Consider the following 24,820-nt stretch of genomic DNA (forward strand, 5'->3'; position numbering starts at 1 on the left):
AACAACAACACTCTTTCCTAGTGTTTATCCTATGGTTCTGGTTCTCTGGAGAACCTAACTAATAGAATTTACATATATTAAGAAAAAGTTCACTGTTAGACCTGAATTCCCATCCACCAGGCTCATCCTAGCTTTCCATATTTTACCTTCTTTCTCCAGTTGTCTGCAGTACATTTCATAATTAGTTCAGTCTTTCTGGGTGCCACTAATCCCCCGGAACAGTGGTGCTCCCCCTGACGTGGATGCCCTTCTTATGGGGGCCTGGCGTCTGCAGGGACTGCCAACGCCTACCCTTAACTCTGATACCACCCTCAGGCGTGGCCCTGGCTGCCACTGGGGTGTCAAATGTCTAAGAGCTTTACAGTCATTAAGCGAGTCATTCATTCTGCAAATATTTGCTAAGCACCTACTATGTTCTAAGCGTGTTTCCGGGTAGTAGACATAAAACAGGAAGACAAAATTCCCTGACTTCATAGAGCTTACATCCTTTTTTTTTTTTTTTTTTTTTAAGATTTTGTTTATTTGATAGATTCTCTCTGGGACTCTCTCTGGGGAATCATGGGTTCATGCCCCAGCTGCCCCTGTCCAATCTTGCTCCTCCCCTGCTTCCCCAGGATGGCTCAGTCTCAGGGCTGAGCTGGAAGATGGACAAGATGGGCAAGATGGTGCGCTGGGGTGGCGGAGGCTGGAAGTGGGAAAGAGAGCTGCTGGCTGGGAGGGGGCTGGGGGGCTTACCTGTATGTGACCTTGTTTGTGCTTCCCTCCCTGAGCTTTATTGTCGTCATCTGTGACATGGAACTAATGGGTCACCTCCCCGGTGGGGTCACAGGAAGGGTTAAGTAAGGTCGCTCATACAATGACCAGCGCTTTGCATACTAATGGACCAGGGTCGGACATCCCAGGAAAGGCAAGGAAGCCTGCTAGAGAGCAACGGAAAAGAAAATTCTATACGAGCTGCCTCCTCGTCCTCCTCCAGACCCCTACAGCCCTTGCACTTCCCCATCATTGTCTTGTCACTGTCAAGGTGTCTCTCCCACCAGCCCGAGGGCCTCTGGAGGACAGGTGGTGACTGTCATCATCCCAACCTGGGCACACGGGTGCTCAGCGGCCAGTACGCCAGTGAAGCAGTACCGGCCATGTCCAGCAGGTGGCAGCAGTTCCCAACCTCAGGGATTGGGTGGGCAAGGGGCCCTTGCCCAACCCTTCCAGCTTGCGGATGGAAACCCCAAACTGTCCCCAGGGGCTTTGGGACCTCCCAAACGCCCAGCTTTTCCCTCAGTGCTCCTTTATAGGAACACAGCTTGTTGCATGTGCTAACATCTCTCATACAAACCCACTTTCTGTGCCGGCCTTGGGAAATACACTAGAAGTGACCTGGTTCCTTCCCTGTAGATGTCCCCATCCAAAGAGGGGACAGACACCTAACACAGACCACAGCCACACAGGACAAGAAGTGCTACAATCAGGATAAATACAGGTCTTTGCGGGACCACACAGGAGCCCGGCCCTCGTTGTCGGGCAGTCAGGGATGAATTCCTGGAGGAGGTGATGTCTGGGGATGGAGTGAAAGTCAAGGGCCAGGTGCCTGGAGAGGAGGCAGGAAACAGGGGAGGAGAGTGTCCCAGCCGTGGGGAACTAAGGCAAGTGCAGATTCCTAAAAGGAGCGTGCTGTGTGGGCATCGGGCGTCACAGCTGTGTCAAGGGAAGGTGGCCTCCTTCAAGGGAAGGTGACACAGGGCTGGATCACAAGGAACTAGAAAATCTCTACTGGGGTATCAGGATCCTCTCCCTGGGGGCGATAGGGAGACCTCACTGCCCTGAACAAGTAGACTGCAGAATGCCACAGAGAAGCCCTTTTGACTAAGGTGGGGACAGGGCTTTACAGGGCATTGGTCTGGATAGACTATCCATCAATTACACACCTTAAAGAATGTTCTGGGGCACCTGGAAGGTTCAGTCCGTTAAGCGTCCTACTCTTGATCTCAGCTCAAGTCTTGATCTCAGAGTCGTGGGTTCAAGCCCCACATTGGGCTCCACACTGGGCGTGGAGCCTACTTAAAAAGAAAAAAAGAATGGGATCAAAGTGATATGTGTTACGGGGACTGCCCTGTCCCCACGGGGAATAAGCCCCACTCTCTCCCCGTGTCCTTGTTCACACGGTTGGCCCAGAAGGCCTTTCCCCCCCGTTCTCCACCCGGCCACCTCCTACTCATCCCTTAAGCCCCCATTGAAATGCCCCACCTCTGGGAAGTGGCCCCTGATCCCAGGGAGTTGGCCTCTCCGGGACCCATGTCATCTTGTGCAACAGTTTTATTTTTTTTAATTATTTATTTTATTACTTTACTTATTATTTTATTTATTTTTTATGTATATATTTTAGTAATAAATACGTAAGCACCTACTATGTACTTGGAGCATTCCATTCCAATGTCAGCCCTTGTTTCTTATTCCAATCACACACATACACTCACACACACGGATGCATACACGCCCGGGACTGTGGCCCCCCAAATTCATCTCCACCCCAAGCCAGACTACTCCTGCCTCCTTAGTCTCCAGCTGGTGTGGCGCATGAACTCCTCACTGACCATCTGCATGTCTCCCCGGGTATCTGGGTGGGCACTTGAAATGCTCACAGGTGTCAGGTCTGGACTCCTCCCCTGTCTCCCTGGGTCTGCTCCTCCTCCCGGAACCAGCTCTGCCCTTACCTGCACGTGCCCAGTTATCAGCACCTGTTGCGCCTAGTTCATAATCTTTCACACTGTTTTAATGTCTTTTTTAGTATTTTATTTTTTTTTAAGTAATCTCAGCTTCCAACGTGCTGCTCGAACTCACAACCCCAAGATCAAGATCAAGATCACATGTCCAGGGCACCTGGGTGACTCAGTCCTTTAAACATCCAACTCCTGATTTTGACTCACGTCGTGATCTTGGGGTCATGAGATCAAGCCCCACATTGGGCTCTGGACTTACACGGCTATGTCTACTTGAGGATTCTCTCCCTCTCTCTCTGCCCCTCTCCCAACCCTCTCCTCTTCTCTCTTCAAATAAATAAATAAATCTTAAAAAAAAAAAAAAAAGTCGGGACAGTCGGTTAAGCCTCTGACTTCAGCTCGGGTCGTGATCTCAGGGTCCTGGGATCGAGCCCAGCATTGGGCTCTCTGCTCAGCGGGGAGCCTGCTTCCCCCCTCTCTCTCTGCCTGCCTCTCTGCCTACTTGTGATCTCTCTCTCTCTCTGTCAAATAAATAAATAAAATCTTTAAAAAAAAAAAAAAGTCACATGCTCTACGGACTGAGCCAGCCAGGCTCCCCTAATCGTTTTAATGTCTTACAACAAACATTCTTTACATAATTAAAATACAGTATAATAATATTAAATATGTCTCTTGAATGGCTTTGACCATTCCCTCCAGACTGCCAGGTCAAGGTCTCTCTCCTAGACACCACTTCCAGGCTGTCCTCCACGCTATCCTCTTCCCATGCTCCGAGAACTACCTCGGCAGGCTGCTTTCAGCCCTGACTGTTCCCATGAAATCCAGATCACATGGGCAATGGACTACTTGCCCTCCCATTGCAGTGTCCGATGGGCAACTCAAAATTAAGAGAGCCAAACCCCAAAACCTGATCTACTCCCATCCCAAACCTACCCCTCCTCTAGTTCTTCCCCACCTTTGTGAGCAGTAACACCGTCTTTCCAGGTATTGGGGTCAAAGCTAGACTCCGCTCACCCTGGATTTCTCTCTTTCCTTCAGTTGGCTCTACCTTTAAAATGTACGCAGAGGGGCGCCTGGGTGGCTCAGTGGGTTAAAGCCTCTACCTTCGGCTCAGGTCATGATCTCAGGGTCCTGGGATCAAGCCCCACATCGGGCTCTCTGCTCAGCAGGGAGCCTGCTTCCTCCTCTCTCTGCCTGCCTCTCTGCCTGCTTGTGATCTCTCTGTCAAATAAATAAATAAAATCTTCTTAAAAAATGTATGCAGAATACGACCACCTGTCACCACCATCACTGCTGTTGTCACCTTTGTCCCAGCCACCAGCACGACTGCAATCACTTCCTAAATGGCATCCCTGCTTCCTCCCCAAAGCCCTTCACGGTCTACAGATGGAGATTTAAGACGGTTCAATTGATGATTTTTTGACATTATGACGGCGCGAAAGTAAGATGCCTTCAGTAGAAACCATATCCTGAATTCCGAATCTGGATCTCTTCCCAGGCTGGCGATAGGAGAGGCACGATCCTCCCTCGTGGTGCCGGGTCGCGGCACCAGCAGCAATCACGAGAGAGAGCCCCCCCGCCAGTGCTGCCAGCCCTCCCCGCGCCCAGACAACCATTCTGCTTCTCACCCTCTGGCCAGCGTTCAGCACATCACTTCATTATAACATAAGCTCTTGTGCTGGATGATTTTGCCCAACTGCCGGCTAATGTAACTGTTCTGAGCATGTTCACGGACAGCTGGGCTCAGCGCTGGTGCTCGGTCAGTTAGACGTTATGACGTGCATTTCCCACTTAGGATATTTTCAATTCACGGTGGGTTCATCGGGACGTAACCCCCACTGTAAGTGGAGGAAGACCTGATTTCTCCACCCAGCAAACAGGGCAATTCTGTTAAAGTCCCAGATGGATCTTGGCTCGGCTCGCACCCCTTATCCGTGTCTGTGGCTTGCATCCCAGTCAGAGGAAAAGCCAAAGGAAGATGTCCAGACCTCACCTCCTTTAAGGTCTTCCTTACCCGCTAGGCTCCAGGCACCACGCCTCCTTGCTGTTTCTCTGACAGGCAAGGCATGCTCCCTGCTTATGGTTTGCGCTTGATGTTGCCTCTTCCCAGAATGCTCTCCCCCCAGAGACCTACATGACTCACTCTCTCCCCTCCTTCAGATGTTTGCTCGAATGCCACCTTCTCATGCCGCCTGGCTGGACCAGTTGGTGGGGTGCGCGGCTCTTGATCTCTAGGTTGTGAGTTCAAGCCCCACGTTGGGAAGAGAGATTCCTTAAAAAAAACAAAACAAAACAAAACAAAACACACACACAGAAACCTTAAAGAAAGAATGCCACCTTTTCAGCAAGGCCTCCTGGACCATCAAATTTCAAATTGGAAGCCCCTGTGTGCCTGGCAGGCTCAGGTGGTTGAGTGCTGACTCTTGATTTTTTTTTTTTAAGATTTTATTTATTTATTTGACACAGAGAGAGAGATGATCACAAGCAGGTAGAGAGGCAGGCAGAGAGAGAGAGGGGGAAGCACGCTCCCTGCTGAGCAGAGAGCCCAATGCAGGACTCCATCCCAGGACCCTGAGATCGTGACCTGAGCTGAATGCAGAGGCTTAACCCACTGAGCCCCCAGGTGCCCGCTGACTCTTGATTTCGGCTCAGGTCACGATCTCAGGGTCCTGGGATGGAGCCCCGCATCGGGCTCCCTGCTCATTGGGGAGTCCGCTCGAGGATTGTCTCTCTCCCTCCCTCTACTCTCCCCCCTGCTCCCATGCACTCTCTCTCTCTCTCTCAAATAACTAAATAAATATTTAAAAACAAAATAAAATGAAATTAGAAACCCACCTCAAACCCCACACCCCCTTCTTCCTGACTTTGTCTTCCCCATAGCATGTTATCCCAAGCAAGGATGCTGTTTACTATCTCTTTCCTCTCCTAGACGTGGACTCCACGAGGGCAAGGACTTTTGTCTCTCTTGCTTTCTGCCACATCTCCAACATCTAGAATAGACAGTGCACAGTAGATGCTCAGTTAACTTTTTTTTTTTTTTAAGTGGGCTCTGCTGGGCACGGAGCCCCACGCAGGGCTTGAACTCACCACCCTGAGATCAAGCTGAGATCAAGAGTTGGATGCTCAACTGACCGAGCCACTCAGGTGCCCTAGCTCTGCTGATTTTTGACTCATGGAATGAAAGTCTGATCCTTGATTCCTTCCTCCTTGTCTGCACCATAAAGTTCAACATTCAAGGAAGGCCTCCTTCACTGGCTTCATCTTCTACCCATGCAGAGCCGTGGGCCACAGCAAGGTCTGAGGTTCTGCAAACACTCCTGGCCTCACCCCAGTGTCTGGGCACACTCCTTCCGTCCTGAACTCTTCCACCACTCCCTGCTGCAATCCCCGCCTCCAGGAAGCCGCCCAAAATCCCTCAACTACTGAAACTGTGTCTGTCTGTCCCACTACATTACATCTTAAGTGCAAAACAGCGGCTCGAGCATGGTTTCCTCAGTCATGTTTGAGAACTGAATGAAGGCTTGAATGAGGGTAAAACTGCTAACAGAAGAGCGGAATGAAGGGTACACATCCAGTCTTTAGTCATTGGTCACGCTACATTTAATATGTACATTAGTAAGCGATGCTTGGTGTGGCCCTGGGGCCCTGTGAGGGCATGAGCCGTGTCTCCCCCTCCTGCCCTGACACTGGGCTCTAGGGGTGCACCCATGACCCACCCCACTATTTGCCCTGCACACAGGAAAGCACTCTGGACCACCACAGGTTCCCTGTAACGCCGGGCAAGTCCCTCCAGCAGGTGAGTCCTGGTTTTGCATCACCAGTGCTTACTCTGTGGGATGCTCAAGGTTGAGGTCTGGACAGCTGGAAAGGGTGTGGCTGCCTCTGATGCCAGGCTGCATCTAAGCTAGTCAGTCTCTGGCTGGATTTCCAGGGAAGGAGAGATGGCTGGAACAGTGTCTCCAGCCTGTCTGCCAGCCAGCAAACCTGTGCCCACAGTCTGGGAGAAGCGCCAAGCTCAGACACACTGGGCAGCGGGAGGCTGGCCCAGCTCCAGAACGACACCTTGGCAGCCCTGGGGAAAGGAAGAGGGAGTGCTTGGCTTAAGGTCAAGAGGGTCTGGGCCAGGGCACAGAGGGGACAGCTGGGGGAGGGGGGGTGTTATATGGCTGCCATATAACAAGCTGCTGGCAGGGATTAAAAAGGAGCATCTGTTCCTGACTAGCCCCCACCCACCGCCCCTCTACACACTGCTAAGATCTTTCCATTAGCGCTACGGAGAGCTGGGCCCCAGGCTGAGCTGCCCCCAGCCGTGGAGAGACATAGGATCTCAGGCCTGGGGCTGGGACTCAGGGTTGGGGCTGCAGGGAAAGGGGTTAGAAGAACAGGCGTTAGCTTAGACCTCCCTTCCTCAAGGAGGGTCCCTGCATCCTGCTGGGAGCGGAAACTAAAGGAGAAAAGTGGTCGCCCAGCATCACCAGGGAACCGAGAAATCCCGGGGAAAGAGGGGCCAGAGCCTGAGTCGGGATGAGGTGTTGGGGGTAAGCGAGAAGGGTGGGGGCTCAGCGGCTGAAACTCTGGAGCAGGGTTTTGGGGGCGAGTGCCAGAGGTTCCAAGGAAAGCGAGGGGTTTCCGACCTCCAGCAAATCCCCAGGGATGGGAGGAGCTCTGGGGGCGAAGATCCAGGGTCCAGAACGAGGGCGGCTGAGCGCAGAGAGGGAGCGGGGGCTCCGGGGGCCCCATGCCTGGCAGGGATCACGCGGCGCGGGGCACGCGAGGGCAACGCGCGCACGGGGTCCCCGGGCTCCGACCCCGCTGTGCGCGCCCGGAGCCGCCGGGGCGGGGCGGGGCGGGGCGGGGCGGGACGGGGACGGGGGCGGTGGCTGGGCGGGGCCGGGCTGGGGGCTGGGCCGGGGTCCCGGGGGCCGGGGCGGGGCCGCGCTGGCGCTGCGCAGCCGCAGGGCGGCCGCCGCGCATGCGGGGCTCACACGGCCACAGCCGGCGCCGCTGCCACTCCCGGGAGCATGAAGGACCGAACCCAGGAGCTCCGCACGGTGAGTCCGGCCCCCGCGCGCCGCCGCTCGCCACCCGCGCCCCGCGCCCCGCGCGCCGGCCGCTCCCCTCGCGGCCTCGGCGGCCACCCGGCGATAGCCCCCTGCGTCCCCGGCCGGGCGGGAGGGCGCGGCGCGGAGCCCGGGACCCCGACCCCCTTCCGGGTCCCGCCCCTCGGACCCACTGGCGGTCGCGGGCTCGCGTGAGCTCGGCGCCGTGGGCCCGCGGGCTGGCGGCCGGAGCCCCGGGTCCCGGATAAACTTTCCCGCGCCCCCTTGTTTTGGGGGGGTCGGAGGGCTGTTTCCGGATATCCGCGGCGGGACGGAAGGTTGACCTCGCCCGCGGCCCGCGGAGCCGGTCCCGTCTCTGTCCCCCCGCGGTGCCGCATCGCTGACCCTCCTGTCCCCCGGCACGGGTGTGGGCAGAGGGCGGGACCGCAGTGGGAAGGGGCCGGGGCGGTCCCCTGCCCAGAGCCCAGCGGCGGGGCGCGCTGCGGAAACCGGGCCGCCGGGTGGGGCCGGGCCCCTCGGGCGGGCGCTGTCCCGCGGGGCGCCCCGCCGCCTCCGTCACCTGTAGCTCCCATCACCTGTGGCTCCCCACCCCCGTCGCGCTCGGGGTTAGGTGCCCGCCCCAGTCCCTGAGGGGTCGGATTCGCCCCCGGTCCCCCTCGCCGGCTTCCTGGCAGCCCCGGCTCGCGGCGTTTTGCGATCTTCCGGGGTTCCTGGTCTGAGTCCAGCCTGAACCTATTTTTCCACCTGTGTCTCGGGGCCCCCGGGGTGTGGCTCCTGGGGCGGGGTTTGGGGGAAGTAAGAGGATGCGCAAAGGCTCTGACCAGACAGAGCCCACCCTCTCCTGGCCCTGACTGAGACCCCTGCCGCCTGCTCCTCACTCCCCCTACCCCTTCACCCCTGTCTCCCCTGGACTCTGACATTTATGAGGACATTCTCACCTCTGCCCTTAGAGATGGCAAGCCTGGGGGCATGTGGGGGCATTGAAGGAAATGAAGCCTGCCTGTGGGGAGGGGGGCATCAGGACTTTAGACCAAGCTGACTCTTGTCGGATCCCCTAGCTAACCACCATGCTGGCTGGCAGGTGCCCTGCCCACAGTGCTGATCTGGGGTGGGGGGCAGCTAGCTCACGGGCTCCTCTGAGCCCTCCCTCTGCTACCCAACTCAGATCCAGAGACCGAGGTCCTCATATGGAAAGTTTCAAGTGTACTTTGGGTTTTTGAGCCCCTGGCTTGACCTGTCTAGAGGCTCCCTGCATTTGTGCCCCATCTCTTCCATTGTACCAGTCTTGTCTCCTAGGCAGTCTGGAGCTGGGACCTGTACTCCTGCCTACATCTCCCCCCTTGCTCTGGCTAGGACCCCCCCCCCCACCCTCCCAACAGACCTTTTATTCCTGGCCACATGCCCAACCCCCAGGGTAAACCTCAGGAGGTTTCAAAGGAAGAAGATGGTCCCTCATGTCATATATGATGTCTAAACACTTCCCCCGCCAGCCCTTGCGGTTGCCCTCAAGCTTCCTGTGCTGTGTTGAGTCAGAAAGAATGTTATCTCGGCGATGAGTGGCTGTGCGGTGCATTTGCTGATGTTCGGACGCCTGGTGGGTCAGACGGGAGTGTATGTGGGAACCAAGTGGTCAGGGGAACACAGTCCTTTACATGTGACAAGCTGTCTGGCGCATCAGCCTTCGTCCCCTCTCCTAAAGGGGAAACTGAGGCATAAGAGAGCAAATGGCACGCCCGGTAGCCAAAAGGGACAGTAGAAAGGGGTTTTGTCCCAAAGACAGTCAGACTTAGGCCTGGCGGGGACTGGAGGCCTGGGGGGCGGGGCATGGGTTATAGGGAGTTTGAACCCAGACTGTTGGTCTGGGGTGTGTCTCTGTGACTCCCTCACCCACATCCCCCCACATATATACATAAACAGTAGCCTTGGGGCTCCCTTAGATGGCGAGGCCTGGCTTCTCCACTAGACCCCACCCCGCAGGCATTCAGAGCCAGTGAAGGCTGCTGTCCTCATTGGCAGGTGGTCCTGCCCCCTGGGGGTTTCCAGCAGCCCGCAGGAGCCCACACAGGGTGGGGTGGGACAGCTAGTCTGGGGGAACCTCTCATTCCCACAAGTCTCCCTCTGGGTCTTGGGTTCCCACCTGTAGAAGGAGAGATAAGAAAACCTAGAGCCCAGTTTCTCAAGGCAAGGGGTGGTCACCTGAGTCTGACTCCATATTTAAGAGAGACCTTGAACCCCAGGAGTCAGAATCCCCAGGAACCGAGAGGCCGGTGTACAGGCTGGGCTGGACAGAGGTGGTGCTCGGGCCAGTGACTTGCACCCCCGCCAGCCCTCCCTCCCACCTCCCCCTCCTCCTTCCACATCCAACGCCACCACATTTGGAAGGAAAGCAAAGGGAGCTTATTTATAAAAGTCACACTTGGGGAAGGAGCTGGCACATTTCCTCAGCGCTCTGCAGGCCGGGCCCAGCCCTCCAGCCTTCGCCAGCATCCGCTCCTCACGCAGCTTATCCTGTGGTTGTGCACACGGAGCGAAGGGATCATCGGGGGCCCTCAGAGATCAGAAGGGCCACCCAGGGGTCTCAGAGGGGCAAGGACTAGCCCAGGGTCACAGAACCAGAGAGACTTAGGGCAAGATGGCCCCCCACCCCCCGGGCAGCCCCACCTGGCATGCTACTGCCTCCTTCCCCCCTATTCGGAGGCTTTCCTGGTTTTCTTTCTGAGATCTTGGAGCTCACCCACCCTTTCCTGGGTCCAGGAGGTTGTTTATCTTCGTGCTAAGCCCCATGCAGGACCTGGGGCCTGCCGCGGGAACCGGAGGACAGAGAGGAGGGAGCGCGGGGGCCGCCAGACCCCGGAAGAAGGGAACCTAGGGTGGCCCGGAGGGAGTTGGATAGAACTGGGAGGAGGGACCCATGTGAGTAAAGGCAGAGAGTCTGGAATGCCCAACCAGGAGAGAATGGAGGGTGATCTGATGCCTGCTCACTGGGGGCAGGCCTGGGTGGGGAAGCCCACCCGTTCCCACTTTCTCTCTCGCTGAGAGAAAAGAGACTTGGTGTCCTGGGCAACACCAGGCAGGTTCTTGCCTTAATCTCTCTTTGCCCGTTTCATCCCTACAGTGCACCTGGCCAGATCAGCCTTGCAAAGTGGAAGACTAGGGATATAAGAGTAGGCCTCCTCCCTCCCCTTACCTCCCTGGGGTTTCCCAGAAGAAACAGTGGGTTTCTCTTCCAGAAGAAACCTGGGGTGCAGCCAGAATGATCTTCAGGGATGATCTAGTCTTTCCTCTTTCACAGATAGGAAAACCTCCTCTTTCACAGATTGGAAAAGTGAGGTCTGGAAAGGGCCAGGGGTTTATTGAAGGTCCTGTGGTATGTTGTGGTTTGGGGCAGGAGGGTAGTGTGGAGCTGAAGCCGGCTCCTCTCCACCGGTGGAGGCTGCCTCCTGGAGCTGCCCTGGGGCCCCCGGTCAGGGGCAAGGATCTGGAGGTGAAGAGCGGACACCAGATGGGGAGAGGGTGAAGGGATCAGATGGGGGTGGGGGGAGCCCCTCTTTCCTGGAGACCCGGTTTGGCCTCACATACCCCTGACTCAGCGCTGGGTCTCTCTGCTCTAGTGGTATTGACTTCAGTTTGTCCTTAAAAACAAGAAGGGGAAAAAAACTAGCCCTCGAGGCGAGGCAGACAACAGCCAACTCCTGCTCTAGAGGAATGAATCAACACAGGGGCTGGCCTCACGCCATCCATCCCCAGGGACGGGCCTGGAGGCTGCTGGCCTCCCAGCCTCTTAGAGGAATCACACTTCTGTTTCCAGGAAGGTATCCCGGAATCCTGGGGCCTCTGCCAGCAGAGACCACCAGGGCTGTCTGGCCTTCTCTGGAAGTGCACGGCTTCTGGCCAGGGCAGCCTTCATCCTGGATGGCTTGTCCCAGAGGCCTCACGAGGCCAGAGCCTATCAGAGAGGAGAAAGGTCAGACAACTGGTTCTCAACCCCGGGGCGGGGGGCTTTTTAAAAACTTAGCCTTACCAGCCCCAAACCCCTAAATTCTGATTCCATCTCTCTGGGTAGAATCCTGGAAGCCGGGTTTTGGGTTTTGGGGTTTTTTTTAAGCCTTCCAAGGAATCATGGTGCTGGACCAGGTTTAAGACCCAGTGAAAAGAACACCGCAACAAGTTAAATATTGGATGGATAGGAGAAGGGGAAGAAAGTAGATGTACCCTAGTTTCTGATTTGGGGGGACCCTTGGGAATGGGGGGTTTCAGAGGAGGAGCTCAGGAGAATGAGGCAGAACCTAGTTTGGGCCAGATGGCCGGTAGGTTGCTCATATGATGACGGGCTGGGTTTATCCTGAAGATGCTTGCGACCCCCAGCAGGCTCCAGCTGCCACCTCAAGTCCCCAGTCCAGTCCAGCCTTCTTTCTGGTGCTGTGTCTGTCACTCATAGAGGGCTAGCAGGTTTTCAAGGGAGCTGGGGTCCTCATGATTCTAAACCATCTGGGTGCTCCCTTGGTGCATGTCAGTGATGCCCTCCCTGACCACCCCCAGGACACGAGCACATGCCAGCCCAGTTCCTACTTCGTTTTGGGTCCAAGTGTGTCTGGGCTTGGGGCTTGTCATTTATTTAGTGTCCAGTGAAACTTGGCTGGGCTCTTAGTGAATCTGGAGGATGTCTCTAGAAAGGTGCCACAGGGCTCCGGCTTAGATATGGACGAGGTTGCAGGGAGCCCCAGAGCCATGAGCCATCAGATTCTCACAAAGTGGAACAAGGATCAGAACAAATGAAGACATTGAGCAAAACAAAGTCCTTCCCTTGAGCCTAAAATCCAACCAAGTAGACAGGGGCGGGTAAGGGCTTGGGGCTTTTCTGGCCAGGAAGTGCTGTATGATCACTTATACTGATGTCTGGTTGCATTAATGAAGGTAGACCACATAAAAAGAGGGAGGGGATGGGTCAGCTCTTTGGTACCACTTAGATCATAATCAACAACAGATTGAGTTTATATCATGTACCGCAGAAGAAGACAGAGGCTGAACCAAACAAGTCTGGGGCAGGGGTTGCAACTTAACTTAGGGTCCTGGGAGGGATGTGAGGGGAAGGGAATGGTCAGCTTGAGGAGAAGAACCCAGGGAAGGTGTGGATGCTGCCGTCAGATCTCTAGCAAGTCCAGCCAAGGGCAAGGGCACCAACAGGTTCTTCGTGGCTTAGGGCCACAATAAAGGGACAATTGGAGCAGCCCAAGGTAGGCAGAGCCGCCTGGGGAAGCCTAGTGAGCTCACCATCACAGGAGGTGTGCAAGCTGAGGCCAAGGTGGCTTTTCAGTGCGTGGCTGTGGTTCCAGTAGAGATGTGAACAGTGTGTGGGGAACCAGAGGAGCGAGATACTGACCTGGGGGAAGGCTTCTGGAAGGAGGTGGCATCAAAGGATGGTGGGAATGTCTGCTTCGTGGAATCAGCATTCCAGGTGGAGGGAATTGCACTGGGGCAGGGGAAGACAGCGGGTGGGTTGTGGAGGCAGGGAGATGGTTTAGGTGGGGTGTACCAGGGTCCAGTTTCAGGCTGCGCCAGTGAAGTGGCAAGGGGCAGTGGGTACAAAGTCCTGTGGAGGAGGAAGCGCCAGGACGTGGTAAGGGAGGGGTCCCCATGGAGAATCCCCTCAAGGCTTTGCTTGGAGTCACCACTGCTGTGACCCGGGCTGCAAATTCAGGCGCTCAGTTCTCCGAGCGGCTTTGGGGTCAATCCGAATGCCACCTTCGGGGTGTACCCCAGCCTGGGAGCCCCAGTCAGGCCCTGGCCCCAGGTGTCCCCTTCCTCAGCTCTGCCCTCATGGCCTGGGGGCCGGGGGAAGAGCGTGAGCGTCCTTCCTGTCAACCCTGTGTGGGAGAAACTCCCCGACTCCAGCTGTCAGATTTCTGGGGAGGCCATGGACGGGGCAGGTCGGAGCTGCTGGATGCTGGAGAAGATCCATCCTTATTTGACGGATGGGCTGGCAGCCGGGGCACCAGGGGTCTCTGGCAACGGCTCTCGTCTCTGGAAACTCTGATGCCCTTGTCTTTGGCCCTAGCTGGTCATTACTCTTCTTGGGAGAGCACCTGGAACATTCTCCTTCTGTCCTTTTCTGTCCATCCCTCTGCTTCTCTAGATGCCAAGAAAGACAGGGCAGGCCTCTGAAGGGCAGGAGTTCCTGGGGCCACCTCCCAACCTAGCAGGCTGCCCCGGAGGGGGAACTGGGCTCCTCCAGACTGCACTCTGCCTCAGTTTCCCTAAGTGCTCCTCTAGCTTAGGTCCTGCTCCTGGCAGGGTTCAAAAGTGTGGAAATGGCTTCTAGATTCTCTTTGTCTATAGGTGGGCTTGGCCGGGGGGAGGGGGCCACCTGGTAGCAGCCACAGGCACTTGTGGGAGCAAGGATTTATTTTAGCTGCTGGGGGAGGAGGTGTGATCTCCTGATGAGAGGGGCCTGTGAGAGCCGCCTCCATAAAGCTCCCAGCCAACCCCTCTGCTGTCTGGTCCCTCTCTGGGGGGGGCAGTGGGACCCCGAGAGCCCCAGGGGCACAGCCCTTTACAGAACATGCTGTGCCTTCCCACCCTTCCTCAGCCTTCTGTCCTTGCAGCCAGGCGTCCCTGTCCCCACTGCACACAGGAGCAAACAGACTCCGAGGGCACGTCCCTCAGCCAGTCACTGTCTGTGCTGGGCACAGAACCTGGGTCCCTCCCCAGCAGGCCAGCTGGGCCCAGCCTCCTGGGTCCCCCAGCTTCACCATCCCTCAACCATTGACTGCCTGGTCCCTGGCTCGGACCCTGACACAAGAGAGATGAAGGTGAAGGCCAGTGCCGAGCCTGCTCACACCTCCTCCCCATGGGTGCTGAGACCTGAAGGGGTGTGATCAAGCCTGATAACCCCAGTGTGAGGGGGCCCCTGGCCTTGGCCGTGGAGAGGGACTTGCCCTTGCCAGAAGAGCGGGCTGCCCCTGGCGATTCGGAAGCGTGTAAGGCGGACAGTGACGAGCGTGGCCAGCACACTGGGAGTCACAGGTCTAATTACTCAGCCCCATTATGGGTGGCTTTTGTCCGGCTGCTCCCAGGGTGGTGGGGTGGGGCCTAGGGCAGGCCCTGAGCCAAGCGACATGACTGGCCTCTCAGGCTGGTGGGGCCCAGCTCTGGGCCTGAAGGGAAAGAGGATGGAGGTCTGATGTCAAGCGTGACAAAGGGAGAGCTGGGTTTGCAGGGCTGCGCACAGCCGGGATCTCCCAGGCCTGCTTCAGGCACTGTGGGACAGCCCCCCAGTCTGAGCCAGCCTACCTTCTCCGAGGCAGGTATGGGTGGCATGGCACCCAGGCCTCCCACACTTGGACTGCCCCCCCCACTCCCCTACCCCCTGCCAAAAAGGAGCTTGGGAACTTTGGGCTCCATCCTAATTAAAACCACTGACGGGGTGGGGGGGCACCTGGGTGGCTCAGTGGGTTAAAGCCTCTGCCTTTGGCTCAGGTCATGATCTCAGGGTTCTGGGATCGAGCCCTGCATGGCGGGGGGGGGGTCTCTGCCCAGCAGGGAGCCTGCTTCCCTTCCTCTCTCTCTGCCTGCCTCTCTGCCTACTTGTGATCTCTGTCAGATAAATAAAATCTTTAAAAAAAAAAAAAGACAACCCATCGGGACTGGGAAGTAGAGAAGGCCGGCTTCTAGGCAGTGTGTCCCAGGCAAGGTCTGTGAGTTGGGGCCGCTGGCCAGGGGGCCAAGCGTTTCCAGCTGCTCCCTAGGGTGAGGGGTGTGTCGGGAGGGCCCCGGTTCTGTGGGAAAAGGGCAAGCAGCTGGGCAGGGGAAGGAGTCGTTGGCCTAGAGGTGGAGACTGGGCCCTGTCACCAACTTGACAGGCAGGGCCTCTCTCCTTACGCTGGGGCCCCAGGGGTCCTCCAGGTCTCACTGTGGCTGGGAGCTGGGGCATAGCCAGACCTTGTCCCTGCCAAGAGGACTGAGGACAGAGGGCGGCAGTCAGGGCCCCGGAGCTGAGCCCACCAGCCTCCTGCATGTGGATGCTGGGCAGTTTGCAGTCCCAGGCCCGGCGAGACCCTGTGGGGCCGCTGCAGTTCCACTCACGTGTGCACACGCCCGCGCAGGCCAAGGACAGCGATGATGATGACGATGTCACTGTCACGGTGGACCGGGATGGCTTCATGGATGAGTTCTTCGAACAGGTGGGAGCCAGCACACCCCACGCCCTCGAATACCCCGGGAGACCTTGGAGCGGGGGGACCCACGTCACACCCCCACCCGAAGCCTGGTCCAGCCCCTCTGTACCTGACCGCCAGCCCCAGTCTGGTCCAGCCCCGGGGCCCGCGAGCGCCCTTCCCGGTCTCCTCCTGACCGAGGCCCTGGTGCACAGGTGGAGGAGATCCGAGGCTTCATCGACAAGATCTCGGAGAACGTGGAGGAGGTGAAGCGGAAGCACAGCGCCATCCTGGCCTCCCCCAACCCCGACGAGAGTGAGTGTGTAGGACCGGGGTGGGGGGGGCACGTCCTGCCGGGGAGGGGCTTCTGGATCCCCAGCACCCTCACTGCTGGGCCTGCCCGGTGTGGGGAGGGCCCCTTGGAAAGCTCCAGGGAACGCAGCTGGCCCGGGGCAGGGGTCGGTGCCCAGCATCCCCCGCTGGCCCCGGGTCTCCACCCAGGCTGGCATGGAGTGGGGCACCAACCTTGGGCAGGTAAGCTGGGTCGGGGGGTGCTGCCTGGCTCAAAAGGAAGCCTCTCTGCCCAGCCCCTCCCCTTCCCGAGCCTCCCGGGGGAGCAGATGGCCGCGCCGAGCTTCAGCGCCGTGGGAGGGCGAGTCGGCCAAGCGGGAGGAGCTTCCGGAGGGAGCTAGCAGCCCTGGCACCTGGCCACTGGTACCCCGGAGCCGGGCCTTCCCAGGGCTCCAGGAAGTCACCTTTCTCCTGCACACAGGGAGCCTCTGTGTGTCTGCATTGCACTCTGTCCCCAGACAGGCCCCCCAACCCTCCTGTCGCAGTTCCTGGCGAGGTGTTGGTGACTGCCCAGCCCTGTGCCGGGCTGACAGCACGCAGGTCCGAGGTTCCTTCCCCTCGGCCCTGGGGAGGCAGTGACAGTGCGGGCGCCCAGGCCTGTGACCTGAGCAGGTGTACACTGCTCCTGCTGGCTCGCCTCCTTGCCCCCCCCCTCCAGCCCAGGGGGCCCCAAGAATGCAAGGGGGAGGGTCCCGGCCCTGGATGGCCCAGGGGAAGCCCTTAGGGCTGGGTTTGCGTGTGGCCTCCTGCTGTGTCTCCCTATCCCTGGCCCCTCAGCCCAGCCTGCAGGCCTCCTCAAGCCCCCAGAAGAAATCTCTCCGCAGCCCCCAAAGTGCACTGGAACCCGAGGCCAGGGCCAAGCCGAGCTAGCCCAGGGCCAGACCCTTAGAAAGCGATACGAGTCTGCTGGGAGCCGGGAGCCTGTCCCAGGAATGGGTGGGAAAGAGAGGGGGGGCCCCCCCCAAGACAGGGCCCGTGTTCAGTATGGCCATCACGCGTTGCCCCTTTCCCCAGAGACTTGTGTCAGGTAGCAACGTGTGACGTCATACGTCTTCACGAATGCGTGTGTCTGAGTCTGGGTGTGTCCCCGTGTGGGTCCCTCCTGCTGAGGGTCGGAAGGGGGCTGACAACTGGAGCAGAGTGCTGGAAAGAGCGGAGGCCCTCCTCTGCTGGCAGACAGGCCGAGCGTGGGGCCACAGAGACGCCAGTTCCTTCCTCTTGTCCCACCTTCTGCACAAGGTGTCCCCACTCAGTCAGTAGCCACCCGGTCGGAACTGCCACTGTGAGCCAAGCACTCAGGACTGGCCGGCGGTCACTGATGAGGGCAGGGGGCTCCCTGGTAAGGGTTCCAGGCCAGAGGGAGCAGTTCCCGAGGAGCCACCGGGAAGGACGGCAGCGAGTGGGGGGCTGTCCCCGGGCCGAGGCCTGCTCTGCCTTCCCTGGGGGCTGCCATCTGGGCTGGGCTGTTTTGTGTCTGAGCAAAAGAGGCAGAGACGTCAGAGCAGCTGATAACCAAGTTTCCTTTGTTTGTAAGAAAGAGGCACCCACCTCCACTCCCTGAAGCCCCCTACCTCACGACCTACTTAGGAGGTACCCCCCAACCGATCAACAGCTGTAAATGCTTCTCCCACCCCCCCTCTAGGAGGGGCCCAGCCCCAGAGGAAACTAAGGCTCACCCAGGAGCTCAGGCCTGGTTTTTCCAGGAAGTCAGAGTCCTGGGGTTGCCCTGAGGCTGGGGCGCTGTCACCAGCACCCCAGAGGGAAACACCCACCTGGCCCCATTCGGCCCGCCTACCACTCGCCAGGGGTGGAGCAAGCTGGGAACCCCCAGGGCTTCTGCCAGCTTTAGAGAGAGGTTCCAGTTGGAGCAAGGGCCAGAAACACTGGGCTGTGGCCTTCTCCCAGCTTCACTGTCATAGGACTGGCCACCTGCTGCCCCAGGGCTCTCTGAGCCTCTCTCCGCCAGCTCCCATCCAGGCCTGGTGCCTCGTGCCCCCAGCCACCAATTAGGCATCCAGCACTTGGTCTCCTCTGAGCTCAGCACCTGGGAAAGGGCACCCAGTAGAAGGTCTGCCCCACCCAGGGTGCTCTGTTGACCGGGGCTTGCTTCAGCCTCCCCGGCCCCTGGCTCGGTCCCCCTACTGGCTGGACGTCTGGCCCCCCCGGCCCCCCAGAGCTACCAGGTAACTCTAGGTGAGCCCACAGCCCCCCCTCTTTCGACTCAGGCAAGCATCAAGTCAGTGTTCCCCAGCGCCAACTCCAGCATCGCCAGCTGCTCCACAATTATTTCTGCCTTAAATTTAGACCCATCTGTTATCTGCAGGGGGTGGGAGAGCCAGTGAAGGAGGAGGGGAGGCTCCTTGGAAGGCAGCACGGAGGGGGTGAGGCTGCAGCTGGGGTGGCCCCGGCCCAGGAGCGGAGGGGCAGGCAGAGCCTTAGCCAGGGCCAGGGGGGAGACCCGGGACCCAGGGTCTGCCCGGAGCCCCATGACAGAGCCGTGCCAGGGGCTGAGTCTGACTGTCAGGTAGCAGCGGGGGCGCCCCGGGCGTCTACCCTCTACCCCTTCTACCTTCCCAGAGACGAAGGAGGAGCTGGAGGAGCTCATGTCCGACATAAAGAAGACCGCAAACAAAGTTCGCTCCAAGTTAAAGAGTGAGTCCGGGCTCCATCCGGGCCCTGGCTGGAGGTGGAGGGGCGTGCCAGGCCCACTCCCTCCGCGTCCCACGGGTCTCCCTAGCTTGGAGGGGGCCGTTGCGTCTTGCTTTCCTTCATGAGGGTGCCACCGCTACCTGGCAAGGCTTGTTTGCACCGGGCTCCACTCTGGGAATTGTCCCCCACTTAAGCTAAAGAGGGTTCAAGGCGTGGCCAGCACCGTGTTTGTGGGAGCGCAGAGGTGCACGGGCCCAGGGACCGAGGGCCTGCAGCTTGGGGCCACCAGGTCCTCCCCGCCTGGCCCTTTGCTGGCGCACAGCCTTCCTGAGCAGAAGGCAAGGTGGGCCTGAGCCACCAGACCCAGTGCGCAGCAGGCACACACACGCACACGCGCACACACATGCACACACACGCACGCGCGTGCGCGCACACAGGCACACACACGCACAGGCACACACACAGCTTGCGGTGTGCCTGAGGCCTCATGGGTGTGCATATGTGCACACGCCGGAACCCGCAGCGCGCCCGGATGGGCCCCTGGCGACCCCTCCCCCAGTGTCTGGTGCATCCTCTCCCTCTGCTTCCTGTGACCACCCCCCAACGCCCAGTCCACACTAGACCCTCCCCAGGGGAGATCCGGAGCAGATCCTGGGTGTGTGGGTCCAAGAGGGAGAGGACAGTGGCGAGGCGGACAGGTCATGGCTCAGCGTCCTCCTGTCCCCCCAGGCATCGAGCAGAGCATCGAGCAGGAGGAAGGCCTCAACCGCTCATCTGCGGACCTGAGGATCCGAAAGACACAGGTGCTGCTGGCGGGTGTCCAGCGTGGGCTGGTGGGCACTGGAGGCCCTGGGGCTCTGGAGCTGGGCCTGATATCTGCACCCCCATGTCTCACCCTAGCACTCCACGCTGTCCCGCAAGTTTGTGGAGGTCATGTCCGAGTACAATGCCACGCAGTCTGACTACCGCGAACGCTGCAAGGGGCGCATCCAGAGGCAGCTGGAGATCAGTGAGCTCGCGGGGGGCAGGGGGCGGGGCCGGGTTGGGGCCGAACCCTGCGGGTGTGCAGGACTCAGTGAGATCCCTGCTCACAGCTGGCCGGACCACGACCAGCGAGGAGCTGGAGGACATGCTGGAGAGCGGAAACCCAGCCATCTTTGCTTCCGGGGTGAGTGTGAGCCACCCGCCACTACCACCACCCACCGCACCCCTGGCAGGGACCCCTGGTATGCGTGCAAAGTGCTGGGCCTGGGCAGTCTGTGGACACAGCCACCTTGAGAGGCCAGTTTCAGGGATGGCGGAGTCCCAGAGGAAAAGGGACCGGACTGAGGCCACACAGATACTAGTGGCACAGGTAGAATGAAGACCACCGTCTCCTGATTGCTCTGTCGGGTCCACTTCCTTGCTTCTCCAGTTTGCCACTGGCAAGGGGCTCCTTCCACCGTCCTCAGGGCCTTGTTCCTCTCCTGGGAGACATGGTGCCCTTAGCCGTCTCTACATTTAAGTGACACTTGAGCGGGGAGGGGGGGGGGCTTCCCGAAGGAGGCGGCCCACAGAGCGGAAGGCAGCTAGCGGGTTCCAGGAGAGAAAGGAGGAGTAGTTGCCCTCTCTGGGAGGCGGACTGGAGGGTGGGGGACAGGGAGAGGGAGAAGGAGAAAGGAGGTTCAAGGCCTGGGTCCTTGGGGGCTGTCAACTTGGCCTCCCTACAAGGCCGCTGAGTGGTGACTATGTGGTGGGCACAGGGGGCCTCACATTAACGCTGAGAAGTCGCCCCGGAGAAATCGAGTAACAGCGAGCAGGAACCCAGCAGGAAGGGGCAGAGCACTGTGGCTGGGAGGGAGCAGTCACCCATCCCCGATCCTCGCGGCCTTCGCCCTCCGCCTGCCGTCCTGGCCGAGGCCCCCCGCCCTGCCCCCTGCGGCAGGTTCCCAGGTCCCAGCCCACTGCTCCCACCCTCTAGATCATCATGGACTCCAGCATCTCAAAGCAGGCCCTGAGCGAGATTGAGACGCGGCACAGTGAGATCATCAAGCTGGAGAACAGCATCCGGGAGCTGCACGACATGTTCATGGACATGGCCATGCTTGTGGAGAGCCAGGTGAGAGCCCGGGCCCGCGGCCCTCAGCCCCCAGCAGCCCCCAGGGCTGCACTAACCCCCACCCTTTCTGCCTGACATGCTGCCCTGCCCGGGAGGGACCGAGTCTCCAGGTAACTCACCCCCCGCTGGTGAAACCACCTCCGGGGCCGGGCCCACCCGAAGGACCCCTCATCCTTTGCATGGCTCTGCTTGGCCCACCAGGCCCCGCATGGCCCCGCATGGCCCCCCACCCAGCCTTGTCCAACTCACCAGCCGTTTGTCTCGGGGGCACAGTGGACGGCTGCCTTCCCGGGGAGCCGGAAGTACAGCAGTGACTAGGACAGCAGGGCTGGGAGGCGCTGCTTCCTGGAGCTAATGTCTGTGGGGCGGAAGGGCAGCAGAAGAGAGTGACAAATGCAATGTTCTCTGGTTGTGCCGGGTGCCCAGGAAAGGTTAGCAGGAGGCAGTGAGATAGAGCGGGGGTTCTCCAACTCGAAAAGGGCCCAGGAATCACTTGGAGGGGCTTGGAGGTTTCCCAGTCCCCATTCCCAGAGATTGGTAGGTTGGAGAGGGGGCCGGAGAATTTGATTTCTAACAGGCTCAAGGCCATTGCTACTAGTTCCAGGGCCACACTTAAGGTGGTAACACCGTAATAGCGTCCCTGCGGTTGCTGCTTTGGATGGGGGTGGTCAGGGAAGGCCTCTCTGAGGAGGTGGCATTTGAGCTTGGAAGACTTCCCGGGGTGAGAAGAGCGGGACCAGCAGAGCCCAGTCCTGAGACTGGCAAGAACTGGGCTCACTGAGGAGGTCGTGTGGCTGCAGCTCGGTGCGTAGTGAAGGTGAGGCAGACAGGGCGTTGGCCTTCTGGATTCCCTGAAGTGTGGGTGTGGTGTGAGCTGAGTCAGGAAGCCGGGAGGCCACCAGGAGGCTGCTGGGGCGGAGACCATGGCGACACCAGCAGGACACCAGCAGGGGCAGTGGACTTGGAGAGCGCGGCCGCTTGTTACGGCACTGCTGGTGGTAGTCTCAGGCAGCGTCCTGGTGGGAGCAGCCTTGGGGGGCTGCTGGGACCGTTTTATGGGGTCCAGGAGGGCTACGGGCGTAGGCAGGGATCCTTGGATGTTGAAGACCGAAGTCAGCCGGAGTGGGGTGGAACCCGCATGTCTGTGAGGAGGGAGTGGGCCCCTGTCCGAGCACCCGCTGCCGCCCCTGCCTCTCCCTGCCTCTCCCGGCCCCGGCTGAGCACCCTCTGCATGGTCTGCACCCCCTTGGCTGGAACTGCATGGCCCAGGCCCTCCCCGGGCGCCTGGCCTGAGGGGCGCAGGTGACAGGCTGCACCCCATCCTCCTCACGCCCCCACTTTTCTTTCTCTGACCTCAGGGTACTTCCCCAGAGTCCTACCCTGAAGGGGGCCGGCTGGAGCTCACGGGCACCGGCCCTGCAGGGGGAGATGATCGACAGGATTGAGTACAACGTGGAACATTCGGTGGACTACGTGGAGAGGGCCGTGTCGGACACCAAGAAGGCCGTCAAGTACCAGAGCAAGGCGCGCCGGGTCAGTAGCCCCCTCTGCCCCTCGGAGCCCCGGGGACCACTGCGGAGCCCTCCCCACTCTGCCTTGACTGGAGCCCTAACACCGAGGCCTTCACTCCCCACAGCCACTGCCTCCCTGGGTGCATTCCAGGCGGCACCTTCCCCAGTTCTGATCCTTGTGCCCCGGGCCCCCAGTCCTCAGCCCTGCTCAGGGACCCCTCTCCTTGGGTGCCCCGGCCCCGAGCCTCCCCCGAGTCTGAGGCCGCCCCTTTCCGCCCGCCCCGTGCAGAAGAAGATCATGATCATCATCTGCTGTGTGGTCCTGGGCATCGTCATCGCCTCCACCTTCGGAGGCATCTTCGGGTAGAAGCCACCCCACCCGCCACTCTGTTCCGGACGGTCTGTCTGCCCTCAGGAGGCCCGCTGGCTGCCGCCGCCTTCTGGCTCGGAGCCCCTTCCTTCCCACCCGGTACCGCTCCTTTCTCGGCCGTAGGGCCCTCCGTACCCCCTGCCCTGAGCCGTCGTGTGCATGATCTCTGTGACAGTGTGTGTCTGTACCGAGGAGCCAGTGGGGTGGGGGCAGGTCCACAGGGAACAGACTTGGGCCCTGGCCCAGGCCGCGTCACCCCTCCCGGGTCGCACTGCCCAGGATAGCCATGCTCCCCTTCCCCTGCCACCCGCAGTCCCCAGTCCAGCCCAGGGTCTGCCCTCTCCTGGGACCAGGGCGCTCGCTAGACCCCCAACCTTGCCTCCTCCTCAACGGCCCATCTGCCCTGACCTCTGTTCTCTTCAGCTGTCCCCCAAAGCCGAGCCCCCTGAGGGGTGGGGGCCAGCTGGCCACATGGTGCTGCTTTTCAGGTCAGGGGAGGGGTGGCCCTGAGAGACAGCCCAGCTCTAAGCCTCTAACAGCTCATCACTGCCAGGGAGGCTCAGGGTGTCGTGGCCAGGTGGCTTCAGGTGGCTTCTGGCTCTGTCAAGACCAGGCTCCCTCCCCGGCCTAGGGGCAGGGGCCAGCAGGTCTTGGCTGCCTCATCCTCCCTTCCCACATTCCTATAGCCCCAGGAGCAACCCCTCCGGGCTATGCCTGACCCCAGGTAACATTCTAGAGAGGTCGTCCGGTGCCTGGTTTCCAGCCACCCTTTGAGCTCAGGAGGCAGATGGGGCCCGCCGGGCCTCTGCCCTAGCCGAAGCCCACACCCCGGGCCAGCCACCCTCCCCGGCAGGCCTGTCAGGTTCTCAAGCCATCGTGTGTTGCATGTTTGGGACAGGGGTCCCTGCTCTCTTGTGCCCTGGAAAGTCAGACGTCACCTCAGGCCTACAGTCACGTCCTGCCCTTGCTGTCCCCCCACGGACATGCCACGTGGGTGTCTGGTGTCCTGGATGCAGTACTTCGCAGCCAGCCAGGGAGGCGGACCGCCCTCCTCCCCATCTCGGGGCTTCTCCAGTCAGAAATGTGCCCCCACCCAAGAGCCTGCCCCCTTGCGGACAGGCTGGGAGTGTGCATGCGAGTGCATGCGGCAGGGCGCAGGGCCGCAGCGGGGCCCCGCCTCCCCTCAGCTCTGCTCCTGCCCAGTGACTGTGACCACCGTCTGTATTGCCTTCTTGAACAGCAACTTCCCTCCCCTCCCTCACCCCTTTCACCAAAGGTCTTGGTACAACCAGCTGCCCATTTTGTGAAATTTTTATGTAGAATAAACATTTGTATCTGTACCCTGCCTCTGCTCTGGATTTGTCGCTGTCCCCGTCTTAGAACTTAGGGCTCAGCGTGCAGAGCATGAACAGGAAGGAGAGACTCGGGCAGAGGATCCCCTGTCCTCCCTCAGCCTCCAGATCCTCAGGCCCCTCCACCCCGGCCTGAAAGTCTCCACTCCTGCTGGAAGCCTGATGCCCGCGTTCTGTACTGCGGGTCCATAGTTCTCCCCTCCCCCTGCTTTTCCCACAAGTCACAAGCAACCCAGAGCCCCCCGCAACCCAGAGTTCCCCACAACCCAGGGCAGGAATCGCCTGCCCTCTGACCACTGGGAATCGGACAGGACACAGGCCCCAAAGGCAACCACGTGCTGGGCCAATCAGCAGTTGGAGCAGCTCAAGGCCAAGGTCAGCCCAGGCCACAGGCTGGATGAGGCCTTTAACCCGGGGGCAGCCGGAAGCTGGGCGATGGCCTCAGGTCAGCGGGTCCCACAGATGCTCTCATCCGGCCCCGCCTCCCCTCATCGGCCTGTGCCGGATCAGTAAGCGGCCAGAGATGGAGTCCTGTGTTCCCTGTACGCTTGGAAGTTCTTCA

At 59.6% G+C, this 24,820-nt stretch overlaps 1 protein-coding gene across 2 annotated transcripts; it reads left to right on the forward strand.

The window, feature by feature from the left end:
- The first annotated feature begins 7,654 nt into the window (after positions 1 to 7,654).
- On the forward strand, positions 7,655 to 24,012 carry STX1A (syntaxin 1A). 2 transcript variants are annotated; one of them, XR_004384379.1, is made up of 10 exons: positions 7,655 to 7,765; positions 15,877 to 15,954; positions 16,143 to 16,242; positions 18,856 to 18,930; positions 19,657 to 19,730; positions 19,828 to 19,936; positions 20,022 to 20,095; positions 20,888 to 21,025; positions 22,384 to 22,558; positions 22,826 to 24,012. XR_004384379.1 is itself a non-coding variant. In XM_032872433.1 (10 exons), exons 1-10 carry the CDS (start codon positions 7,736 to 7,738, stop codon positions 22,901 to 22,903), a joined length of 867 nt encoding a protein of 288 aa, XP_032728324.1. In that variant the 5' UTR covers positions 7,655 to 7,735; the 3' UTR covers positions 22,904 to 24,010. The 2 variants fall into 2 exon arrangements, 1 of the variants encoding a protein (XP_032728324.1); XM_032872433.1 differs by having other exon boundaries at positions 22,448 to 22,558; positions 22,826 to 24,010.
- Positions 24,013 to 24,820: the final 808 nt, after the last annotated feature.

The sequence above is a fragment of the Lontra canadensis genome, unplaced genomic scaffold (assembly GCF_010015895.1).
Source record: "Lontra canadensis isolate GAN:19392208 unplaced genomic scaffold, GSC_riverotter_1.0 scaffold45, whole genome shotgun sequence".
Lineage (NCBI taxonomy): Eukaryota > Metazoa > Chordata > Mammalia > Carnivora > Mustelidae > Lontra > Lontra canadensis.

Bases quoted from the DNA above. Each gene is read 5' to 3' on its own strand.
- STX1A (XM_032872433.1), top strand. From the start codon at position 7,736: ATGAAGGACCGAACCCAGGAGCTCCGCACG. The intron at 19,731-19,827 runs GTGCTGCTGGCG...GTCTCACCCTAG, and splicing joins TGAGGATCCGAAAGACACAG to CACTCCACGCTGTCCCGCAA. The intron at 19,937-20,021 runs GTGAGCTCGCGG...CCCTGCTCACAG, and splicing joins CCAGAGGCAGCTGGAGATCA to CTGGCCGGACCACGACCAGC.